The sequence below is a fragment of the Maylandia zebra genome, linkage group LG9, assembly GCF_041146795.1.
Source record: "Maylandia zebra isolate NMK-2024a linkage group LG9, Mzebra_GT3a, whole genome shotgun sequence".
Classification (NCBI taxonomy): Eukaryota; Metazoa; Chordata; class Actinopteri; order Cichliformes; family Cichlidae; genus Maylandia; species Maylandia zebra.
The window spans coordinates 8,490,507-8,511,783 of NC_135175.1; the positions used below are offsets into that span (position 1 = coordinate 8,490,507).

Consider the following 21,277-nt stretch of genomic DNA (forward strand, 5'->3'; position numbering starts at 1 on the left):
TGTTACTGGCATTACAAAGGTTTGTCAGTTATCTACATGATGGGCAGTTAGCCGAAAGCTAGCCAACAACCCAGTGACGTTAAAGCTGGGCGTATGCTGACCCCAGGCCAGCAGCCAGAGCCAGCACTTCAAACAAGTGCAGCCTCAAAGAAACTGGTGAGGAGTTTCCATTTCTATCTGTATACGTTTCTACAGTAGAATTTTGTTCATACGCAAGAACTAAAAGAAAGATGGTATGACTCTGGTGAGTCAAGACAGAGATAAAACATAAGTGAAAATGAGTTTGTCTGCTATCAGTTTGTGACTAAATCGGGGCAATTTCATGCAATCTGTTGATGATAATACAGTCATTAGTTGTGATAAATCCGTGAAAATTAGAAATTTGTTGCTCTCTGTTGGAGATATATTGCAGTCTAGTTCCACAAAACTCACAGATCTAAAGCAGAAAGTCAGAATCTTTTCTGACACACACTTGCTTCTAAATAGAAATATAGTCAGAATAGCTAGCAACCGATTGAGTCAAGTCCTCTATTGCAAATGGATGCGTCGCAGGGAAGTTGTGGTCATCAGCACAGACTCACTCAGAGTTTGATTGCAATACATTGCCAACCTGTTTGGGTCTATACGTAAGATGGCATTTATTTGTAAATGTTTGTGTCACGGTTCTGGGTCAGGTTTGACCCAGCATTTTGAGTTCTTATGTTTTGGTTTATTTTTGAATGATTGCTTTGTTTCTCTGATGCTATGATGATTATTATTATTAGAGTTCCATGTTTCTGTTTATCCGTGTTTAAGGATTTGTTGTTTCATGTATTGTTTGAGTTGCATGTGTTTATATTCCGTCTGCGTCTTTGTTTAGTGGTTTCTTGTTTCCTGTTTTATTGTGAAGGTCTGTGTCTCATGTGAGTGTGTTCAGTTCTACTGCTTCCCTGTCTCGTTAGTCCAATTTCTCCCAGCTGTGTCTCCCTCCTGTTGCCCATTCCCTGATTACCACCCTGTGTATATTAGCCCTGTGTTTTCCTGTGCTCAGTGTTGCGTCGTACCATCAGATTATGCCTGTGTGTGTGTCTGTTCTCAGCATTCAGTGTTCACTTCATGTTTTGTCTTCATGCCAGCAATAAAGCTGAGGTTTTGAGTTGTATTCAGTGTCCGAGTCTCGCATTTGGATCCTCCTCTTCATCCGCCTGCACACAGAGCCCTGACACTTTGACAATTTGTACGAGGGTGATTGCAGTCAGACTGAGCTGGACCGTGGCTCCTTGGAGACCAGTTGCCTCCCAATAGGTATATTTATATGAAAAAATTTATTGCAATCACAGGGCAAACGCAGTTTTTTTCTGAGTTGCAAGGAGGTCACTGTCTTATTTTTACTGAAGTGTAACTGAACCTTAACAAATTCCATTTTGAAAAACCCGAAGGCTTGTACTATATAGAACAAGTGTATGCCCGCTTAATTTCTAGACCAACACATTTTGTATCCATTGATCAATTTACAGCAAGAAAGCCCACTATCCAAAGTTCAAAAACCCTTCCAAGTCATTGCCTCTAAGCAATATTCAAGTAGAGATATTGAAATTTTAGCTCAACACCACTGATTGCTAAGCACATACACCAAATATCTGAATCTGCAGATCCTCTTGTACCAAGCCAGGTCAGTTTTGTATCAACACATCACCAAGTGAACCAACTTGTTTTGTTTTATTTTAGACCAACCAGTGGTGGCTGTGGTGAAAAATACAAGCTGCTATGAACTGGTCAAGCAATAAAGATGTTTATCTGCAAACCACAAATAAACCATAGAGTCTCCAATTTCCTTAATTGTCCACCAACAAACCTGTTCTTGTCGATCGAGCCATCGATCTACCATTGGATGGTTGGCACTAAGGGAAGATCGAGTCATCTCTCTTTGGAACTGAGTGGACCAGCCACTCGCATCACGAGGAAGACTACGGTAGGCATGGGCTCCTCTGCCCTGCAAAGAAAGAGGAAAAGGCAGAGACATTAAAAATTGTACACCACTGTGGTCCTGCTATCAGAAGAAGTCTTTAATGCACTCGTATAAATACTCTTTCTAAAAAAAAAAAGAAGAAGAAAGAAATTTGGTACATAATTATCTAAAATCCAGGACGAACCTGATTTTTGAAGACTGTACCATCTTTGTGGTTCAGTTAACTCTCACTCAACCCTTGCTCCTGATATTTCATTACAGCCACACCTGAGCTGCTTGAGGACCTTTTTAATAACAAGACAGCTCCAACTAGGATTTATCATTACAAAAAAACCCAAAACAACTTCACAAAGCTCCTGCCAAGGTAATGTCATACATCAGCATACTTGAGCATAAAATATTACACTGGCCACAAGCAAAAAAAACACACCCAGGCACAAAAGATAATATTCCACACTTGCTAGCCTTGGCTTAGGAATCTCAGCAGCTGAAGGTCAAGAGTGAAGTTTTTTTTGAATAGAAGAGAAAGCAAATCAATAATTAAAATCAAAGCCAAGTGATTCACCAAGACAAACAAGTAGAAAAGCAACCATATATGGTCTGATTAGTCACAAAAACAGCATATAAAGAGTAAGAGCGAAAAAAAAAACATTTTGGGGATTTTTAATGAGACATCACAATTGAAAGAGAACACATAGTTGCTTAACAAATCACAAAATAGCAAATATATCAAAACAACGCAAAAACAAAGGAGCTTAAAAGAATGGGAGGGAGAGCCAGCAGTGTTTGGCTACAGTTGAATGTGACATGCAAGGGGCCTGATGAAGGCATAACAGAATTATAAAACTGAGCTGCACAACTGGCCTGTGTATAGAGACAGCCCTGATACCCATCGCAGCCTCAGACACGGCACGACAAAGGACCCCCCTCCACAGAGTTTTACGACACATCAGATCATAAAATGTAGAGAAAGCCAGATACCAGAGAGGCTCAAACTGACTGTCTAATCCCTATGGGTGATTTTGCTAAGTGCAGATAACCCTAAATACCAAGTATTGTAAAGTCATTGGCAGATGTGATGAGTTTACAGTGCTAGCCGATGACTGAGTACTCTCACTGACTTTTATTGTTGAGATTTAGCAGAAAAACTGAGTCTGACTGAGCCGTTTTCAGACTAGTTGGGGAATTGAACACGTGGCTGGCTTTAGTCTGTAAAAGGAAACGATCCTAGACAGTGAAGAGACTTTGTTATGAGTAAGTTGCTTTTGGCAATGCTGAAGGATGTTCCTTTTCAAAAATATGGTGCCAAGAACAAATACTACACATGCTGACTAACACATTCTTACAACATATGCTGTTAATTTCATAAAAACAGACTTGAAATGAATATATGGCAGTTGGTGCAAGAAATAGATTAAGGGTTACAAGGACTAAGACTCCCTTTGTAGTTGAAAAAAGTCTGGTTCTGTCAGCTGAATAAAAATGACAGCATCCTGCTGTTAGCTCGTCACTTTTCACACCATGCCATTTCAAGCGTCTGTGGCAGGATGGTGTCTTAAAATGCACTACATTCAGATAACATCTGAACTGCTGCAGATGGGAGTCAAGAACTAAATGGGACACAACATTACAAGTTGGGCAGCTGAACATTATTAAGGGAATTATTGATTTATAGTGGCTTGGTCATAATAACTTTGAACTCGCCATGTAAAATGTTGCTTTGCCAGGAAGGTTTTTTACAGGAATCGTCTTAACCTTTTATTGGACAAGAAGCCATATTTGGTGACTTCAGTGGACAAAACAATTGTCCTCCCCACGACTAACTATGAGGAATTTCTCCCAGTCAATCACAAAAGATCAGGTTATGTGACAGATAGTGATATTATTGTATCTGACCAGTCAGTCACAGCCTGTTGCATTTCAAGCTTTTAATTTTTTTTACCCCTACATTACACTCATACCGTACTTGTGGTCATAACATCAAAACTGAGTGTGTAGTTTGGTTTGTTTCATGACCTTATTGCAGTTTTCTAGTATAGCAGTTAATGGTATATAACTGGTGATTATTTTTACAGTACATCTTATTACTTATTACTAAAATTTATTCAGTAATTATTTGATATGTGTGTTATATTTACGAAAATTGCCAGTGTGAATAAAAAAACAATGTTCATAAAAAACATGGCTTTATAAACATATTTGTGTTTATCCTACAGGTCTTATATACAGGTTTGTTTGTTTTTTGGTAAATACGTATACCATAAACAGGAAAGGAATCTTGATTTGCACTGTAAAATAACTTTTTTTTTAAAAATCACACATGTGAAAAAGTCCTGAAATATCCCCCAATAACACGCCAGGGTTGAAATTTTTAATGTCTACGTGTTTTAATGAGAGCCCTATAAAGGGTTAAACCATTGCTTTATGTATGACTAAAGTAAACTAATAGAAACTTCTAGTTTAAACTACCGTATCCGTCTGTTTAGTGTGTGGCGGTGTACATAATCTGGAATCCTCTTATTACATCAACATAATAATATTTATCCACGATCCACAACTTACAAACATCGTTGTGGATGTGGAATCCTCTATGCATGGTAGGACGTAACAGAAGGGCTAAAGACATGCAATCCATATACAGTCAATGAAATTCAAAGTCATATTTCAACACTCCTGATCCTCTGCTTTCCCATTTTTATATTCAGTACAAGCACACAAACATACATAGTTGCTCAGTTCAGTAGTTCAGAACAGAATTCCCACTAACAAAATGAGAGCTCTGATTTCAGCCCACACTCTTGCTTTTACATTCTGTGGGCCGTGACAACTAAAGTGTCTCTATCAGCCCCTTCTCCCAGACACGCTAATCACACGCAGAGCTGATGTTTCACATTTCGAACATTCAATAATTTCCCCATTTGTAACATCCCCGTTTGATGGGAACATACCTCTCCCTCAGTGAGAAGTAAAGGGCTGTCAGCACGGCAGCCATTGTGAGAAGTTAATTGGCTTTCTTTTACTTTCAGAAGCAGCAGGGAGGATGCACCGGAGTACCTGAGGTGTGTTTTATTTCATTTTATTTTTTTTCTGACTAATAATCAGAGGCTTAAAAGCACCAAGAAGGTGAATTTGTAATAAAGGGAATGTGTTTAAGAATCTCCGCTAATCCTTTTGGATGACAAGAAGGGGTGTTATCAGATGGAACTAGTTTCAGATAAACACTATCTATGCTACTGCTGGATATCTGCAAGCAGGGCAGCACAACTTTCATATCTAACACTTATTTCTTTGATTTGGGGCGCAGAGGAGACAGGAATGAAAATGAGGGAAGAAAGGAGTAAGTTGAAAACAGAGACTGGAGGTTGGGAAGATTTCAGAGCACATATCTCGGGCATTATAATTGATGCAGCACCCGTACATCAGCAGCCCTATCTTCTGGGCAAGGTGCTGCTGGAATAAGTATGTAATAGTTCACAGTAGTTTAAAAAATAGACTTTATTGATCTATTGCATTTTGACACCATTTAGATTCCAATAAATGATCTTAACAACTTAATGGTGCATCATACCAGGTATCATTGAGGCATTCGTGCACAGTTTATTGGCTACATTACCACAGGAGGTGTAGTTACCTTTTGTTCGAGGCTCCCTGTTTCATTGCTGGGGTTTCGTTTATGGTTGGGCTTCTGGAAACCAGGGGTTGTGGACCAGCGAGTTGGATTTTTTCTGGACGGTTCTTCTGGAGCAACCGGGGCCTCGCCTGGAGGAAAGCCAGCCAGTGCGGGATCACTACTGCGACGGACATTGAGAGACATGTCTGTGGAGGGGATTACAAAAGACAAAGAAAAGGAATTATAGCAAAATCAAACCACTTGCCGCTTTATCGATTTATTAAGCGGCTCGCTTTTCACCTTGGTCGTCAAAAAGTTGCCCATTTTTGGGAGGTGCTGCTACATCCCCTGCTATACCTCCTTAACAGCACTCCATGAAATGTCAGCTGAGACATGGGAAGTGGTGATTACAAGTACTCGTGTTTTTATGAAAGGTCTGTTAAGCCCAAAACAACACTGCGCAACTCCACGATGGAAAGTTTAGCTTGGCTTGATTCCATCTGTGCTGAAATACATTACTGTAGATATATTATACACACAGTTTTGGCTGGGGAAATTACCCAGACAGCGATAAAAATATATATATTATATAAAAGTACATGTGAGAAAAAAATTAGATGTGATTATCTAACCCCTTGCTTGGTCGAACCACTCTAAAAATAACAAGTACAATAATAATTGCAGGAAACTTGCTCATATATCATGATCTGACTATTGCGATAAAGGTCATTCTTACACACTGTGCTACCCAACTCAAGTTGATTCTAGGAAGTTTCCAGGGGACTGAAATTGAGTCTCAGAGCCAACATTTATTCTTTCCATCAAACGTCTAACAGAAAACTACACAGGAAACACTGGCCCATGTTTCAGCTGCCACATTAACCGATCTGTCATGAAAACTTGGTATAAAGTTCCCACATTTGATTAGAGCTGCCAAAACAAGTAGAGGGGATGAAGTTGCTCCATATTTCACACTCCGGTTAAAACATTCAGTGAGAAATCCCACCGATGTCTGCTACAAAGTAAAGACGGTGAGTATATCCGTTAGCTGTGGTGTAAATCATCTGGATTTTCCCAAAAGGCCATATGGATTTGTTTATGACGTCCTAGCAGCCTGTGTGTTACACCCATAATTATGCAAATAGTTGGGTAACCACCTGTCATCCATAGACAGATCATTGCACTGAGCATATGCCAGTGTTAAGCTTCCATCTGATACAACCAAGACACGTCTTAGTGGTGGGAGCGACGCATTCTAATCATGGATTACGCTGTGCGCCAACTCGTCTGTTATTTAACACCGTGACAAGACTAAGGAGATTCAAGAACAACTGTAAGTGTTTCTTGTGACCACCTGTGTCGAGGCAGAAATAGTGACTGAATCCTGCAAATAACAGTGAAATAAGCATGTGTTTCTGCACCTAGTACACTAACTAAACACCTCTTATCAAGGCATCCCAGTTCATCTTCATTCACTCACATCCTTTGTACTATCTCACTTACTTGAACTTGTGCTAATATCCTGATAAAGCATCCCCTCTACTTAGTGTTTACTTGGCGCCAACTGCTTTCATTTAATCCTCCCCTACCTGATAAATCCGTAGTCTCAATATTATAATCAGGGCTCAGAGGCCCCGAACTGTTGTTCTCTCTCTAAGTCTTTTCTAGAGATGATGTGGTCTAAGAAGTGGAGCTTAGTCGAGTGTCTGCTTAGTCTGAGTGCTGCCATTAGGTGCTAAAAAAACAAGCTTGTCCTTTTTAGTGTTCTGGGGATTACGTCAATATTAGATCTCTTAGCACCTCATAATTTATGACCATTTCATAAAGTCAAATTTGTCATCGCTGTTAGTAACCACTGACCTAGAAGACAAAAGCACACATTACATCTTTAGCTGTCGCCCAATAAGGTCCTCGATCCAAAGATCGGTCTTGTTTTTCCCACACTTGGTGAAATGAATAATTATGACATAGACACAGATTCCCAATCCATAGTCAGGACTTAGTGACATTACAGCAGTGTATTGTCAATTCAGGGTAATGTAAACGTAAAGTGCTGCAAAAAAATTACATTTTTGTGTTACAAAAAACTCTTATTGTTGCCAAGTTTTCGGTGAGATTTCATTACAAAAGTTCTCTCCCTCCTCCTTTGTCTCCTTTGAGTGCGGTAACTCCGGTAGAAAGGCTTCGTATGCAAATAAATTTATGATGACATCTGGAAACTTCCAGGAACTTTCTCAGCAGCAAGAAAGTAGAGATGATGACAGGGTTTTCAAACTGCTTTTTTTTTTTTTTTTTTTTGGGTGAGTAACTCAACTTTATAAAGCGCCATTTCTCATGAGGAAATCATCGGTGCAACTCGAGTTCTTCTGCAGAAACAGGTAACTTATAAAACCTACTTTCTCACTCACTGCTAAACCATAACAAAAACCTCCACCCCAAATAAGAGGGATTAAATCCCTCACCGGCAGCTTGTACTATTATTCCTTTGTTTCAAATGTGTTTCATTTTTTTTTGCCCACTGCCCGAGGCTACGTCAGAGCAGCCTGGAAATCACATCTAGCAGCCAGCCAGTCATTGTGTGTTCGCTTTTAAATTAGGTTGAAGACCTACTAATGGCATTTAATAAACTTTTGCCCCTTTCAGTAATGGCTGGTTCATGTCCAGTTCAAGCTCTAATGATATTCACTTCAGACAGCAGGGGTAATTAACATCCAGTAGTATTCCACACGATGACTTTGAGATAGCACGCAAGCTGCACACAACAAAACTATAAAAAAGAAAGAAAGACAGAGAAAGGGCACAGGAATGGGTTAGAAAGCATATTAAAATTCTCAAAGTATTCATATTAAATATTTGTATTTCTTTTAAAGGGAACCTTTTCTATGTTTTCATAGATTTGTGTGTAGTTGGGGCTTGCACAAGACACTTGGTATGGATTAAAAGCCTTGTTATATTTCCCATAATACCTCAAGGCTCAGTTGATAGATGGATGTTTGCAGGCCCTTAGAAACCATGACAACTTCAACATTCAAGCATTAAGGGTATAAAAATCACAACACATGGCTCTCTTTTGGATCGATTCTTACACACTAAGTAATAATACTCTGGCTCTTTTACAGTTTCAGTCGATTGTCAAAACTTTAGTTTCAGTTTAGCGACAGCTTGCTAAAGTGTTGATCGAAATCCTTACGGATCAGCTTCTAACAAATAAAGGAGTTTGTGCTCGTTTGTGTTACGAAGGTCACAATATGAAGATTCTCTCCAGTCCCGGCTCTCCCTGACCAATTTCCCTCTACTTAATTTGTGATGGGATTATCCCAGCAGTCCGAAGGGTTTGGTTATCCCACGTTTAATAACTAGCACTGCCACTTCAGACCGAGCCAGCAATCGATCCACACTGAAGCGGGAACAAAACCACTCGGGAGGGGGGATGGTGAGCCTGGCTAATAAAACGAGGCCCTAATCCAGCCCCTGCAGTGAGGAATTATGGTCAGGGCACAGGGTCATAGTGATGTACACACACCACAGTTTACCATAGAGACGTAGGGCTCTCCAGGGGCAATTATCTCATGCCGTATCATCCTTTATTTACCTTTCACCTTGTTTGGAGGAGAAATATATTCATTTATATAAATTATGTGGATAGAAATACTAACTCTAATGGAAAACAGCAAAATAGTCTTGAGGTTAGTAGTACATTTGAGAATGTTCATTGTAGAAATAATAAATAATATAACTGTATAATGGCCACAGGTTAGTATAAAGCAGGGATTTCTAACTTTCTTTACATCATTTTATATCCTAATATTAGAAAAGAAGTGTAATTCATAGACTGGTTCTTATATAGTGGTTTTCTACTTCACCTGAGCACTCAAAGTGCTTAATACAACTTCCCTCATTCACCCATTTACACCCATTCTCACTTTTCTATGCTTTTCTGAGATAAGTGCTGTCTATCTAACATTCATGCTCATTCATACTCCGAGGGAGGCATCTGAGAGCAACTTGGGGTTAATCTCTTGCCCAAAGATGTTTGGCACACAGACTGGAGGAGCCAGTCTGTAGATCAGGAGTGTTTTAACAGTACATGTCAGTTTTGTTACAGGATGAAGAAATGCTGCTGTAGTTCCCCAAAAGTTGATTCTGTTCATCTCGACGTAGCGTTTTCAGCGGGAGAAACGTTTCGTCACTCATCCAAGTGACTTCTTCAGTCTCAGCTGACTGCAGGTTTCCATAGTGACTGACACTAGCACCACTGAAGGAACAATGTGCTGGGAGTTCACTGATCATTAATATGCAAATTGTCATGACCATTGACCAACAACCACTGATCAAAGCCCACTGATTGAGCATGCATCAAGCTGCTGTAGTTCATGAAAGAAATCTGTCAGCACGAGCCTTTGAGCTAAAACTGTAAGAAATAAACAGCAATTTCTTCTGCAGATAATGAAAACAAATATTTATGTCATTTATTGATATTACATCAGAGTGGTATGAATAGCTATGATCTTTGTCAGTAGGACAAGTTGTAAATACATTTAAAAGTTCAAAATCCACGCCCTCCTCCTCCTCATTTTTCAAAGCCATCCAGTGAGCCGTGTTCGACACACCCGGTGTGTATCTGTATGTATCTGTTTTGTCATTGCTGTTTCATTGTGCTTTTAGTTTCTTCTGTTATCTTTGACCCCACGTCTCTGTCATCAAGTTTAGTGTTCGTTTTCATGTCTCTTTTTTTTAACGCCCTATTTTACTTTGTCAGTAAAGCTCTTTCTTTGTCTTGTTTTTACTTCCTGGTTGTCATTCATTTCCTTCCTTTCATGACTACCTGCTTTATCAACATTGGCAATATTAGCTTTACCTGTTTCCCTCCCACCTGTGCCCAGTCACCCATCAACCCCTCTGTGTGTGGGTGTGTGCGTTGTCCTGTCTTCCCCTTTGTCCTTGAGTTTTGACTTACAAACCATAGAATGACCGTTTCTATGTTTTTGTAAGAGATGACCTCTTTAAAACGTCCCTAAACTCATCAGCTCAGTTCACTACATCGCTACACACTTTTCTACTTAGTCACCAGTCATGCTGGACATAAACAACATAAACCAGTAGCAGTACTTTTTCTTCTGTAATAACACAGCAAAAAAATGTACTTCCAGCTTAGTTGCAAAAGAAATGGGGGTCAGCTCTAATGTATTAGCTGTGGAAGTTTGCAATCACCAAAATGGCATGAAGTAAAGAGTCCTCACAATACCTGGGAAGCTGGAAGAAGCCCTTCCCTCCTGACTGGCTGCCAATTCAAGGTAATGGAGCTAGAGCTTCAGCATACTGATAAGGTTACAGAAAGGACACGGTGAGGAGGATAGGCTGTTTCTGTATTGTTCTGTTACTCATAATCACCATTTACCCAACATGAGTTAAAAAACAGAATCAAATTCTTCTAAATAAATTACTTTTATACTGTTTATACCAACATAAGACGAGTAAGTTACAGTATATTCCTCCTTTAAACACCAAAGCCCTAAAGAGTCAATATTTGGAAGTGCTGAGAGTCTAGACTATTTAATCTAATATTAGTGATTTCATTGCCACCTGAAAGCATCAAGCTGAAGTGTGTTCTCCTGTTGCTGTGCCACTGCAGGGAACGGTCACAAGGCTCAAAACTGCAAGTGTTCAGAGCTGAAACTCACAAGTTTTCAAGTGTTGACCAGTGTGACAGCAATTTGCTTTGAAGCAGATTCATCCTTTAACCTGAATATTTGAGGTGGTTTTAGGAAAAGCAGGTGCACTTAAAAAAAGTATTTTTAAATGACATCATAAACTCTGCAGCGTAGCACACATTACAGAAGATGAAATGCGATGCTGTATCGGAGGTTGCCATTTTCCTTTACAGTAAGATGTGGGCTAGAGGTTACAGAATAAATGAAGTCAGGCCCTTACTATTATTTAAATCGAAATGTGTGCCCACTGTAAGCATGCAGACACTTCTGGCAAACCGGGGATGAAGACTATGTGCAGGGTGAATTTGGTATTTTCTCCCGTGGACCTGTAGCTGTGCTGTACTCTTGACTCTTTGCTTTTACTTCAGGCTGATTTAAATATAAATGTCAAGCGACCATGGCTTCATGAAATGTCTAAAAGCTTTTTTTTTCGTAGGCTACTTTGAATACTTCAAGCCTGGGCCAGTTCAATGTCTGAATAAATTATAGCACTGAGCCATTTTCACCCTCTCTCTGCAACCACCAACTTCATATTGATGTCCCTGTGTGCAGTGAGGGGAGATTTCCACTGAAAACACCCTGACCTGAATCATGTGCAGACGGACAAAAGGTTTCTTTTTTTGGGGGGGGAGGAGAAAGACAGTTCTGAGTGGTGGGAACCACGACTGTGGCAGAGGGGATGAAGTATACATTAGACTTAAATAGGACGCTGGACGACCCAGGGCCAGACAAGGTCGAGAGTACCACTCAAGTGCGCGTCTGTGAAATGTTTGGCAAACTAATCTGATGTAACGCCAGAGAGTGAGACGAGACAAACTCTGAATAAACATCAACTGCTGACCTTTACAAAGAGCAGAAGATGTAATCCACTAGATGGATGGGCGGAAAAATACTTAGATGCTAAATGGCATTTATGAAAACAAACCCCCTTTTTTGGCTTTAATGCTAATTGCTCTGTTGACTGCACACTGCGTTTTAAGTCTACACAGTTTTAAGCACAAGTATGTTTATGCTCCGAGACAATCCAGCACATAACAGCAGGGTGCAAGATGCTAGCAGGCAGGGTATACATGGAGCGCCATAACTAAGTGGCTGGCATAGAATACAGAAATATCTGTGCCGAGTGTGGCCTGGAAGGTCCCGAGGTCAAAATGGGAGACGCCCCCAAGGGTGGTCAAGAATGACCAAGCTAACATCCTGTGGGACTTCCAGACGGACAAAATGGTGACGGCTAACGAGTCAGACATAGTAATGGTGGACAAGCAGAGGAAGACGTCCATAGTGACAGCAAAATCAGGAAGAAGGAACAGGAGAAGCTTGAGAAGTATGAAGGGCTCACAGAAGAACTCGAGATGTGTAGGGTGAAGGTAACAGTGATCCCAGTGGTAATCAGAGCACTAGGTGCAGTGACTCCCAAGCTAGGCGAGTGGCTCCAGCAGATCCCAGGAACAACATCTGAGATCTCTGTCCAGAAGAGCGCAGTCCTAGGAACAGCTAAGCTAACTGCACAGGACCCTCAAACTCCGAGGCCTCTGGTAGAGGACACGCACTTGAAGGATAAAGATCAAATATGACAGTTGGATGCAGACTATAATGTGATATTTAGAATCCCCATATAACATTCCCTATATGCTTATGCAGTACAAACAGTGGCAATCTTTTATACAGCTCTATAAAGCATTATTACCAGTTAGACCTTCAAAGTTGATCAGCTTATTGACCTTAAAGGTCAGAGGTCAAATGTGAGCTTACTACCATTCAACATCTACCTAATGTTTAAGGCACAAAAGGTCATCTTTGCAGAGCATTATAACACCGTCCTTCTTTTTCTACTTCTAAAGCTCTTTGAATGGCACATTCTTCCAACTAGCCTAAAATACCATTTCACTTGACTGAGTTGCTTTTACAGGAAAAATATTCCACTGTTCTAGCCGTGCCATTTCTGTGTATTCATGTTATCTTAAGATAAGAGTTCAAGCGTGTGCCCGATTACTCTACAGTGATCATTTCCATCTTTTTTATCTGCGCTGGCACTGAGCGCAGGCCATGATTTGATCAAGTCGATTACTTTGCTGTTTAATAAGGATGTTATCACGTACCCAGAAAGTTCAGAATGCCTCTTGCGCTCAGTGAAAAACTTCATATGTCAATCATATTAGTTTTAGAGTTTGGCACGATGTCTAATCACCCTGCCTGAGCACGAATACTGAGGCAGGGGAGAGCCGTATTCCCTACAGGGCTGCAGAGTCAACCATCCAGTTTTTCCATTCTGAACAAGAAATAGAGAGAGAGTGAGACTGATTCTTCTCTCCTGACAGAAAGACAATACAGACAATTTACTAGAGAGAATGAGAAGAGGATGCCAGCCTTCCTCGAGCCCTCAGAGATGAGGCCTCCAGTAGCAGACACCTAGCCACTTCAACAACAATAACACCAAAGACTCTGTGTGTGTGTGTGTGTGTGTGTGTGTGTGTGTGTGTGTGTGTGTGTGTGTGTGTGTGTGTGTGTGTGTGTGTGTGTGTGTGTGTGTGTGTTAGAGAGAAAGAGAGAGAGAGTGGCGTTTCCCTAGACAATGAAGATCTCAGAGACGAGGGGAGGGGTGGAGTTCACTCCCCAAATCAAACCTGACTCATTTAGGTCGACTCCACTCACACATGGGACCCCTCGACTGCAACAAAACAACTGCATATGCCTGTTTTCCAGAAGGGTAAGCATGCGCAAAATGACACAGGTCGTGTTTATGATGACGCCGTGTTGATTTTATTCAGGGTCAGGTGATCAAGCTCGAGCTTGATGCCAAACAAGAGATAGTTTGCCAGCTTCGCTACAGATTTTTATGACGAAACTAAATCTGAAAACAAGATTATTAATTTCATAAGGTCGGATTTGTTTTCCCAAAATAAAAAAAGTGCAAAAGCCATGAAAAAAAAAAGTGGGATCGGGGATTCGTCTCTATCCCAGTGTAGACTAGACTCACAGAGACCCCTCCACACTGAGGCCTCTGGGGAGCTGCTAATCAACAAAGCAAACAGCCCTCAGACAGCCCAGAAACAGGACCACGGCAGCACCTTCCGTGTAAACACCATTTTGTGTGTTTCTCTATTATGGCTGGTCCACAAGAACAGGCTCCTGAAGAGAAGGGGCCATAAATCTCACTCAGGCTGATATGTGGCTAAGTCACTCATGATTAAAAACACTGCTCTGAAAATGTCACGAGCCAGGAGTAGCAAAATGACCAAAGCTATCAACCCTGCGTGAGATTCTAGGATTCAGAATGGTCGGTCAAACGAATTTGGACTTTGACAGGAAATATTAAAGAAGCAGCTGCTGCTGAAATAAACAAAGACTTCTTGCTAATCAAAGCCGCTTCTTGCCTATGAGATGTCAATTCAGTGTTGGAGATTACCTGATTAGCTTGCTTTAAAAAGCTACACAGCTAAACAGTCTTATTAATCTGCTCCTCGATGTAGGATGCGTGCACTTCAAGAGGCTTTTGGCTAGCACAGTGCATTCACCACGAGTAGCTGCAAAGAAAACTTGGCTGGCTTTGAGCTTTAATGTGTCTGTCTTCATATCACAAACACATACCAGCAAGATTTCTAATCTAACATTTTCTCCCTGTAAGCGCAAGTAATAGCAGTAATATATTAGGCTGATCTTAAACATTTGCAAACATGCACTCTTTGCTAATTCCAAACAAAGTTGTTATGGTACTCTGTTTATTGTCATCTATAAAACAACAGCTGTAAAGAGCAGCTGTAAAGAGAAAAAAAATCCCTTCCTTCACTTTAGCGCTACAGTTAGCGAATTAGCAAATAGTGTGCAAGAGAAGGAAAACAGTCTAAGGATTTTAAGAAGCGCACGCTTGTCCTTTTATTGCATGAAAGGACAAGCTTGGATAATGAAATGCAAACTGTGTTCAGGACAGAAACAAAGCTATGCTGCTAACTCAACATCTGAAAACATCTAGACAGACAACATGCTAACAGAGAGCTAGCCAAGAACCCAGAATGATGATAAACCTATGGGTACACTGGACCATGTCGCGTTGTCGGTTTTGTGTTGATATTGTAAAAACTAAAAGAAACATTGCAAGCATGTCTTCATTTGGATACAGATTTATGTTGGTGAGTGGAACTATAGGATTACGATTAAGGTTAACTGGTAATTATGTTACATTGCATTTTAGGACTATTTACAGAGTAAGGAAAAAGTAAAGTAACAAGTAGTGCCACGAGTCACTTTCTTCAGCAAATAATTAAGCAATGTACTACATTACTTTTAAGAAAAGTAACCATTAATGTGTAATACTTTACTATTTTGCTGCAGATTAAAAATGCCCAAGGCAAAGCGGTCAAAAGTCTGGCTGTACTTCACAGCAAAAGATGCAAACTCAGCAGCCTGCAACAAGTGCTTTAAGCTGATACTGTCAAAGGAGGTAACACCTCGAATCTGATGAAACACCTGGCGACGCATAGCGTTTTTTTAAAAGCCGAGAAATGCACTGTATTTGATAGCTTGCTGCGAGACCTCACACCGAGCACATCTACTGCGGGTGTGGTGCCTGTTATCGGTCCCGGAGTTAGCAACATCCCCCAAAAACCCGAAGAGGAGAGTCCTGGCCCCTAGCCCTGCCAGTGTAGCAGAAATGATGACGGATGATGATGGCAGCAGCAACCGTTCTTCTCTGCGTGAGTAGCTTAATGTTGTTCGTGTGTAATTTACGCTGAGTAGGCTAACCACGTTATTAAATTAATGCACGTAAGGTGAACTAGCAAACACCGTCATAGTTACATGCGGCTGTCTTTGTGTTTGATGGCAGATACTCCCTTCACCCTGGCCAAAAAGGCTAAAATGACCAAAGAAAAAGTAGAAAACAGCTAAACATGAGAGGTTTTTGGACAAAGTTTGTTTTTTCCATTGTTTAAGCACTGCTTCCAGCCAAGAGTGATACCATAAATCCCCTATAGCTGCAGAAAAGGCTAACATTGTTATCTTTTTACAAAAAAACAGCTAAACATGAGAGGTTTTTGGACAAAGTTTGTGTTCTTCATTCTTAAAGCACCGGTTCGAGCACCGTTTAAGCATTAACCGTTTCAAAAGTACCGGTTTGGTACTGGTATCGGATAAAACCTAAACGATACCCATCCCTACTGGTGAGAATAGCATGCTTATGCTGGCTTCAATGGGAACATTGTTATTGCATCTCAGTGCTGTGTGCAGAATCACGGAGCATCTCATCATGAATATTAGCTAACTTCTGGGACATTTTTCAACAGCAGAGACAAGACCATTACTGATAGCACATCAGACTCTACACCTTATTTCCACAGTGAGCAACTGTGTCTCTTCAGTGTCATTTTAATGGCACAAAGGATTTTCCTTTCATATCTCTAAGCAAGCTTAAATTGTCACAAATTTAATTGTCACAGCCACTGTGTGAGCCAAAATTGGAGGCTGATGAGTGAGTGAATGAATTTCAGTTTCTGGCAGGTCAGACAGCCTTTAAAGCATGGAGCTCATTCCACCGCAGTTTCCAGACAGCACGTACACAAAATCCATATCGCAAACATTTCAGCAGTGAGAATATCTTCTTCCTCTGCTCTGAACAAAAACAAAACCAAAAAAAAAAAACCACCCTCACTCCAGCTGCTCTCTGCAGAACAGATGACAAACTTCCACCAGACTCACCAACTATTTCTGGATCCTTTAATGATCCTTTCCTTTTATTGGGTATACAAAAAAGTTATCTGCTGTGGGACATGAGACGAGGAGGTATGGGGGCTGAGTAAATATGAGGTCCAATGGATAGACTGCCTAATTGGAGCTGCCGAGCACATGTGCTAATCTTAATGAAGCACACATATAACAACATATATGAAGTCAGTGAAGTCAAAACTCGCTCCATAATGCAGAGCAGAGCACAACAAGACAAAAAACAGGAAAGCTTCTTACAAACTCAGCAGTGCTCTGCAGTATAGGAAGAACTTCTAATACTTTTTTTTTAGAAAAAGTGAACATGAGATGCTTGGAAACAGATGGTATTGTGATGTGCACAGTCTATGTTTTAGCAAAGCATCGCTCTGATCAGTCACACGGGTTTATAAAAGCACATGAGGATTTCATAGAAATTCGAGGCAGGGCGGTTGTTTAGAAAAAATAAATTCTTCTGGGTAGATACTGTTTTACACTCAGTACAAATAACACATGTAATTGAGCAACCGGGTGGCATAGTCATTACACAGGCTTTCCTTTAGTTTCACTGATAACGCAAATAAAGATATTATCGCACAAACATATCGAGGTTTTTGTAAGAATTGCACGCACGTAACAGTGTGGCTGTAACATTAAGGTAGAGTTGCGCTGAAATGTCAATAAATCTTTGCTTAAGTCACTCTATACAGCTTGTTACATCACAAACCGAGGGATGGATTTCACAGGGAATTAGCCCAAATTTGATACGGAGCAAAAATAACATTGCTTTACATCTCAGGAAAGAGGTATCATTATAGGTCCAAAGTTTAGAGTGCTCGCAGCAGTGGGACATTTTGACCCCTCAGTAAGGTGTTCAGAATGATGAAATATGCAAGTAACATTGGAGCAATTGCAACAGCACTTGAAGTTCTAAAGTCGTGATCATGCGCTGAGAAGCGTGAACTTTTTCGCCAGAGTGTCTTTTTTCACAGTTGTCCGGGCAGACGGATTTCCATTTGAGAAACTTTTGAAGAAAGTAGAGGGCACACTCCATCACGCCAAGATGAAAGTTTGCTTACTTTTTTTCATTTCTTGACAAATTTAGATTCTGTCCTTTGAACTTGAACCGCCAACAAGAGGACCGTGGTCCACTATGATCTCAGTGCCACATCTAAAGTGAACTCTCATCATTGTGCAATTTAAGTGTTCTTAGTACTTTTTCAGCTCATCAAACACTTGGAAACAGAGCTTTTTTTCCTCGTGTTTCCTTATTAGGAGCTGCACAAAGCTGGCAGGCCGGGGGTATAAGGGAAGAAAACAAATCAGCAGAGGCACGGAAGATACCTTAATTACCATTTTCTCATTAAGTTAATAGAAAACCGAATCAAAACAACATTACATTTCTCCAAAACTAAATGCAAATGAAAAAAAGATTGAAAATATGTAAAGTGAAACAAAACGCACAAGCTTCATGTCTGTAACATTTACAGCAAACGTGAATCTTCGGACAGATCAGTTCTTTTGAAATAAGATCCCAAACTTAGGTGCAAACCACAGACTGACCCTGTTGCATTTATATTTCTGGGAGTTCTTTTGTCCAGACACAAAATATCTTTTTGCACAGAATTTAAATCGAGTGTTCAGATTGATTTACTATCATTTACACATGCAATATTAATAATAGCCTTCACATTTAATGCCAAAAAAGCATGTCTTAGATTTTATGCTTGATATTGAAATGAACCAGCTGTGCCTGCAACTACTGTAAATCACATGTAAAACTAGCCACACCTGTGAGTGTTTTGTGGGGATTGCGCTCATCCTTCATGTATCTCATTTTTAAAAACATCTGAAACGGTGACAAGATGGAGGCGCTTCTATTACTCACAAGGAAAAGGTTATTTATCTGAACTGCTGAAGAAGGTACAAGCTTGACCACATGGCAGCTGTAACTCTGTTGACATTTGAAGTGTGACTCATGTCACCACCCTGTCCCGAAAAGAGAGGGTGCCCAGATTGAAACTAGGGAACCTCTTGATCTGCAGTCAACTGCTTTGCCCCTGAGCTATACCCCCTGAGATTAACCCAAGGTTGTACTACAGACATGCTGTGAGTCAGCTAGTTGTGGGTTTCATCTCCGCTACTTGACTAAATAGCACACGACAAAAACAATTTGGGCCGGCAGGCTTTAGGAAGTGGGCAGGAAATTCAAGCCCTTCATGTCAACCTGCATATGCTCTGCTGGAACAAGACACTAGAAACCAAATGAGTTCCAGGATTTTTTTTTCCTATGCTCAACATGTGTAGATGTTTCAAAGGAGACAGGATTTTTCCTACACAGCTGAAAAAACTATACGTTTTAACTATCTGCTGTCTCCTATGCAAAAATGAAGAGACTTTAAAGGTTACTTGGTTTATTTAATAGAAAAAAAAAGAATGTTGTACTCATGAACATACATTGATTAGTTTGTAATTATAAACAAATTAATACATCATAAACATAATCCATTAAAAATACATGGGTATAGCCATCAATTCAATATTATTATTAGTCACAATTACTTAAAGTCAGCAGATTGAACACATGATTCTTCCATCTACGTACAGCTGGTGTGTTGGCTGAACAGCAAAAGCTTGTTATATGCTAACATTATGTCATCTAATGCAGTGTTTCCCAACCACTGTGAAATGATCAGGTGTGCCGTGGAAGATTATCTGGCTCCACCTGATTAGTACTCCAAGCGATCGCCGTGGGTAACGGGCAGAACAATTACATTCTCTTCCCCTAGAGGGCAGTGCAACTAACTGCTCTAAGTAAATGGGTTCCCAACTGCTAGTAAAACAGAAGAAGAAATTACATAATAGTCATGCTGTGAGACGACACAGCACATAATAGCAATAGATAAATATTTGAAAAGAAAAAAATAGTATTCAATCTGACCTGGGTCCTGGAGAAAGTTCTGACTCAGATGAAGGTCCTAGCAAGAGTAGTGGTCAAAGAAAGCAAAAAGGCATACTGGGGACAAACCGAGTCAATTCCACTATACCTGGTGCCGTTGAAAAATGATCAATATGCTTCCTGTGAGATTTTTGTTGGTGGTGTGCCGTGTGACTTTTCTAATGTGAAATATGTACCATGGCTTCAAAAGGTTGGGAAACACTCATCTAATGTTGGCTTGAGTGTCCTAAAAAATCCCACTTGCCCCCCCATATAGGTTCATATGATGTGAGAATGTCATCAGAGTCTATTCACCAAGTATCTGAGTCCAAAAATGTTCCACTTCAAAGAAAATTTCAATTACACTGGCTAACAGCAGCTAATAAAAATAGCCCCGCTTACCAATACAAAAGTTCAGCATATCCTCAAAAACTCACCTCAGAATTTCCTCTCAATGGACAGAAGTGATCTTCACTAACTCATCAGCTCATTTAAGACTCATTTCATAAAGTTTTACAGCCCAGCTGTAGCCTGTCAGGTAACAATCACTACAGATGAACGACCATCGCAGCTAGAATTATGTACTTGAATTGGGCGGAGTAAGAAAACAGAATTCAGTTGACTGAATCTGCAATGTACAGACACTTAGTTGTGAGATTTTAAACAATGTACCTTTAATAATTCACAGTTCAAGTCTATAACATAAGAGAGGAAGCAGCTGCATTCTTGTATGCAAACATTCCCGACCATGAATTCTTTTGGAAATATCAGCATGTGGTTTCTTAACAGCTGAATGGACCGCACAGGGAGTCTGCGCCATGGGTAGCTGCTGCACATTCTCAAATGAACTTGACCGTAATATTTAAATGGCTTCAAAATGAAACCACGGGTATGCACAAATGTTCTGCTTTGATCAGAGTCGTGAACGTGAGCCAAGGAGATGGGAAGGTGGCAGAGGAGTATTCTGGGAAACGGGAGGACAGCGAGCATTGAGCGGCTGAACTCTGGATCCCTGTCCCACAAGCAGGCTAGGACCCGGAAAACTTCACACAACATCTTTCTATTGTGCCACACTCTAGCTGGAGTGAGTTTTACTGCACTGTGTGTTATTTAGCCTCTATTTCTGTGAGACGGGGTATGCGGCAAGAAAAGAAGAAAAAAAATTCTGCACTTTCAATTTATCCAGCACAGCCTCATGGTGAGATCATTTCAGCTGCTATCAGCTGAAATTAACTTGCCCTATTTTCCAAGAGTGATACATTCTCTGTATTTGAAAAAAGATTTGTCCGTGACAGACGTGCTCTTAAAAACTGACACAAAGTGACTCGTTAGAATCAAAGTTTAATATCTGTGGGTGTGCGTCTGCTCGCTTGTTG

General features: G+C 40.4%; 1 protein-coding gene across 2 annotated transcripts in view; it reads right to left on the reverse strand.

Annotated features, from left to right (window-relative positions):
• The window catches only part of LOC101476097 (partitioning defective 3 homolog), a 351,693-nt gene that overhangs the window by 213,991 nt on the left and 116,425 nt on the right, over positions 1–21,277 (reverse strand). For both annotated transcript variants that reach the window (XM_076887953.1, XM_004568509.5), the window contains exons 4-5: positions 5,580–5,764; positions 1,835–1,972 (exon numbers count right to left, since the gene is read on the reverse strand). In XM_076887953.1, the coding sequence (XP_076744068.1) occupies positions 1,835–1,972; positions 5,580–5,764 (323 nt within the window). The remainder of the gene's footprint in view (positions 1–1,834; positions 1,973–5,579; positions 5,765–21,277) is intronic.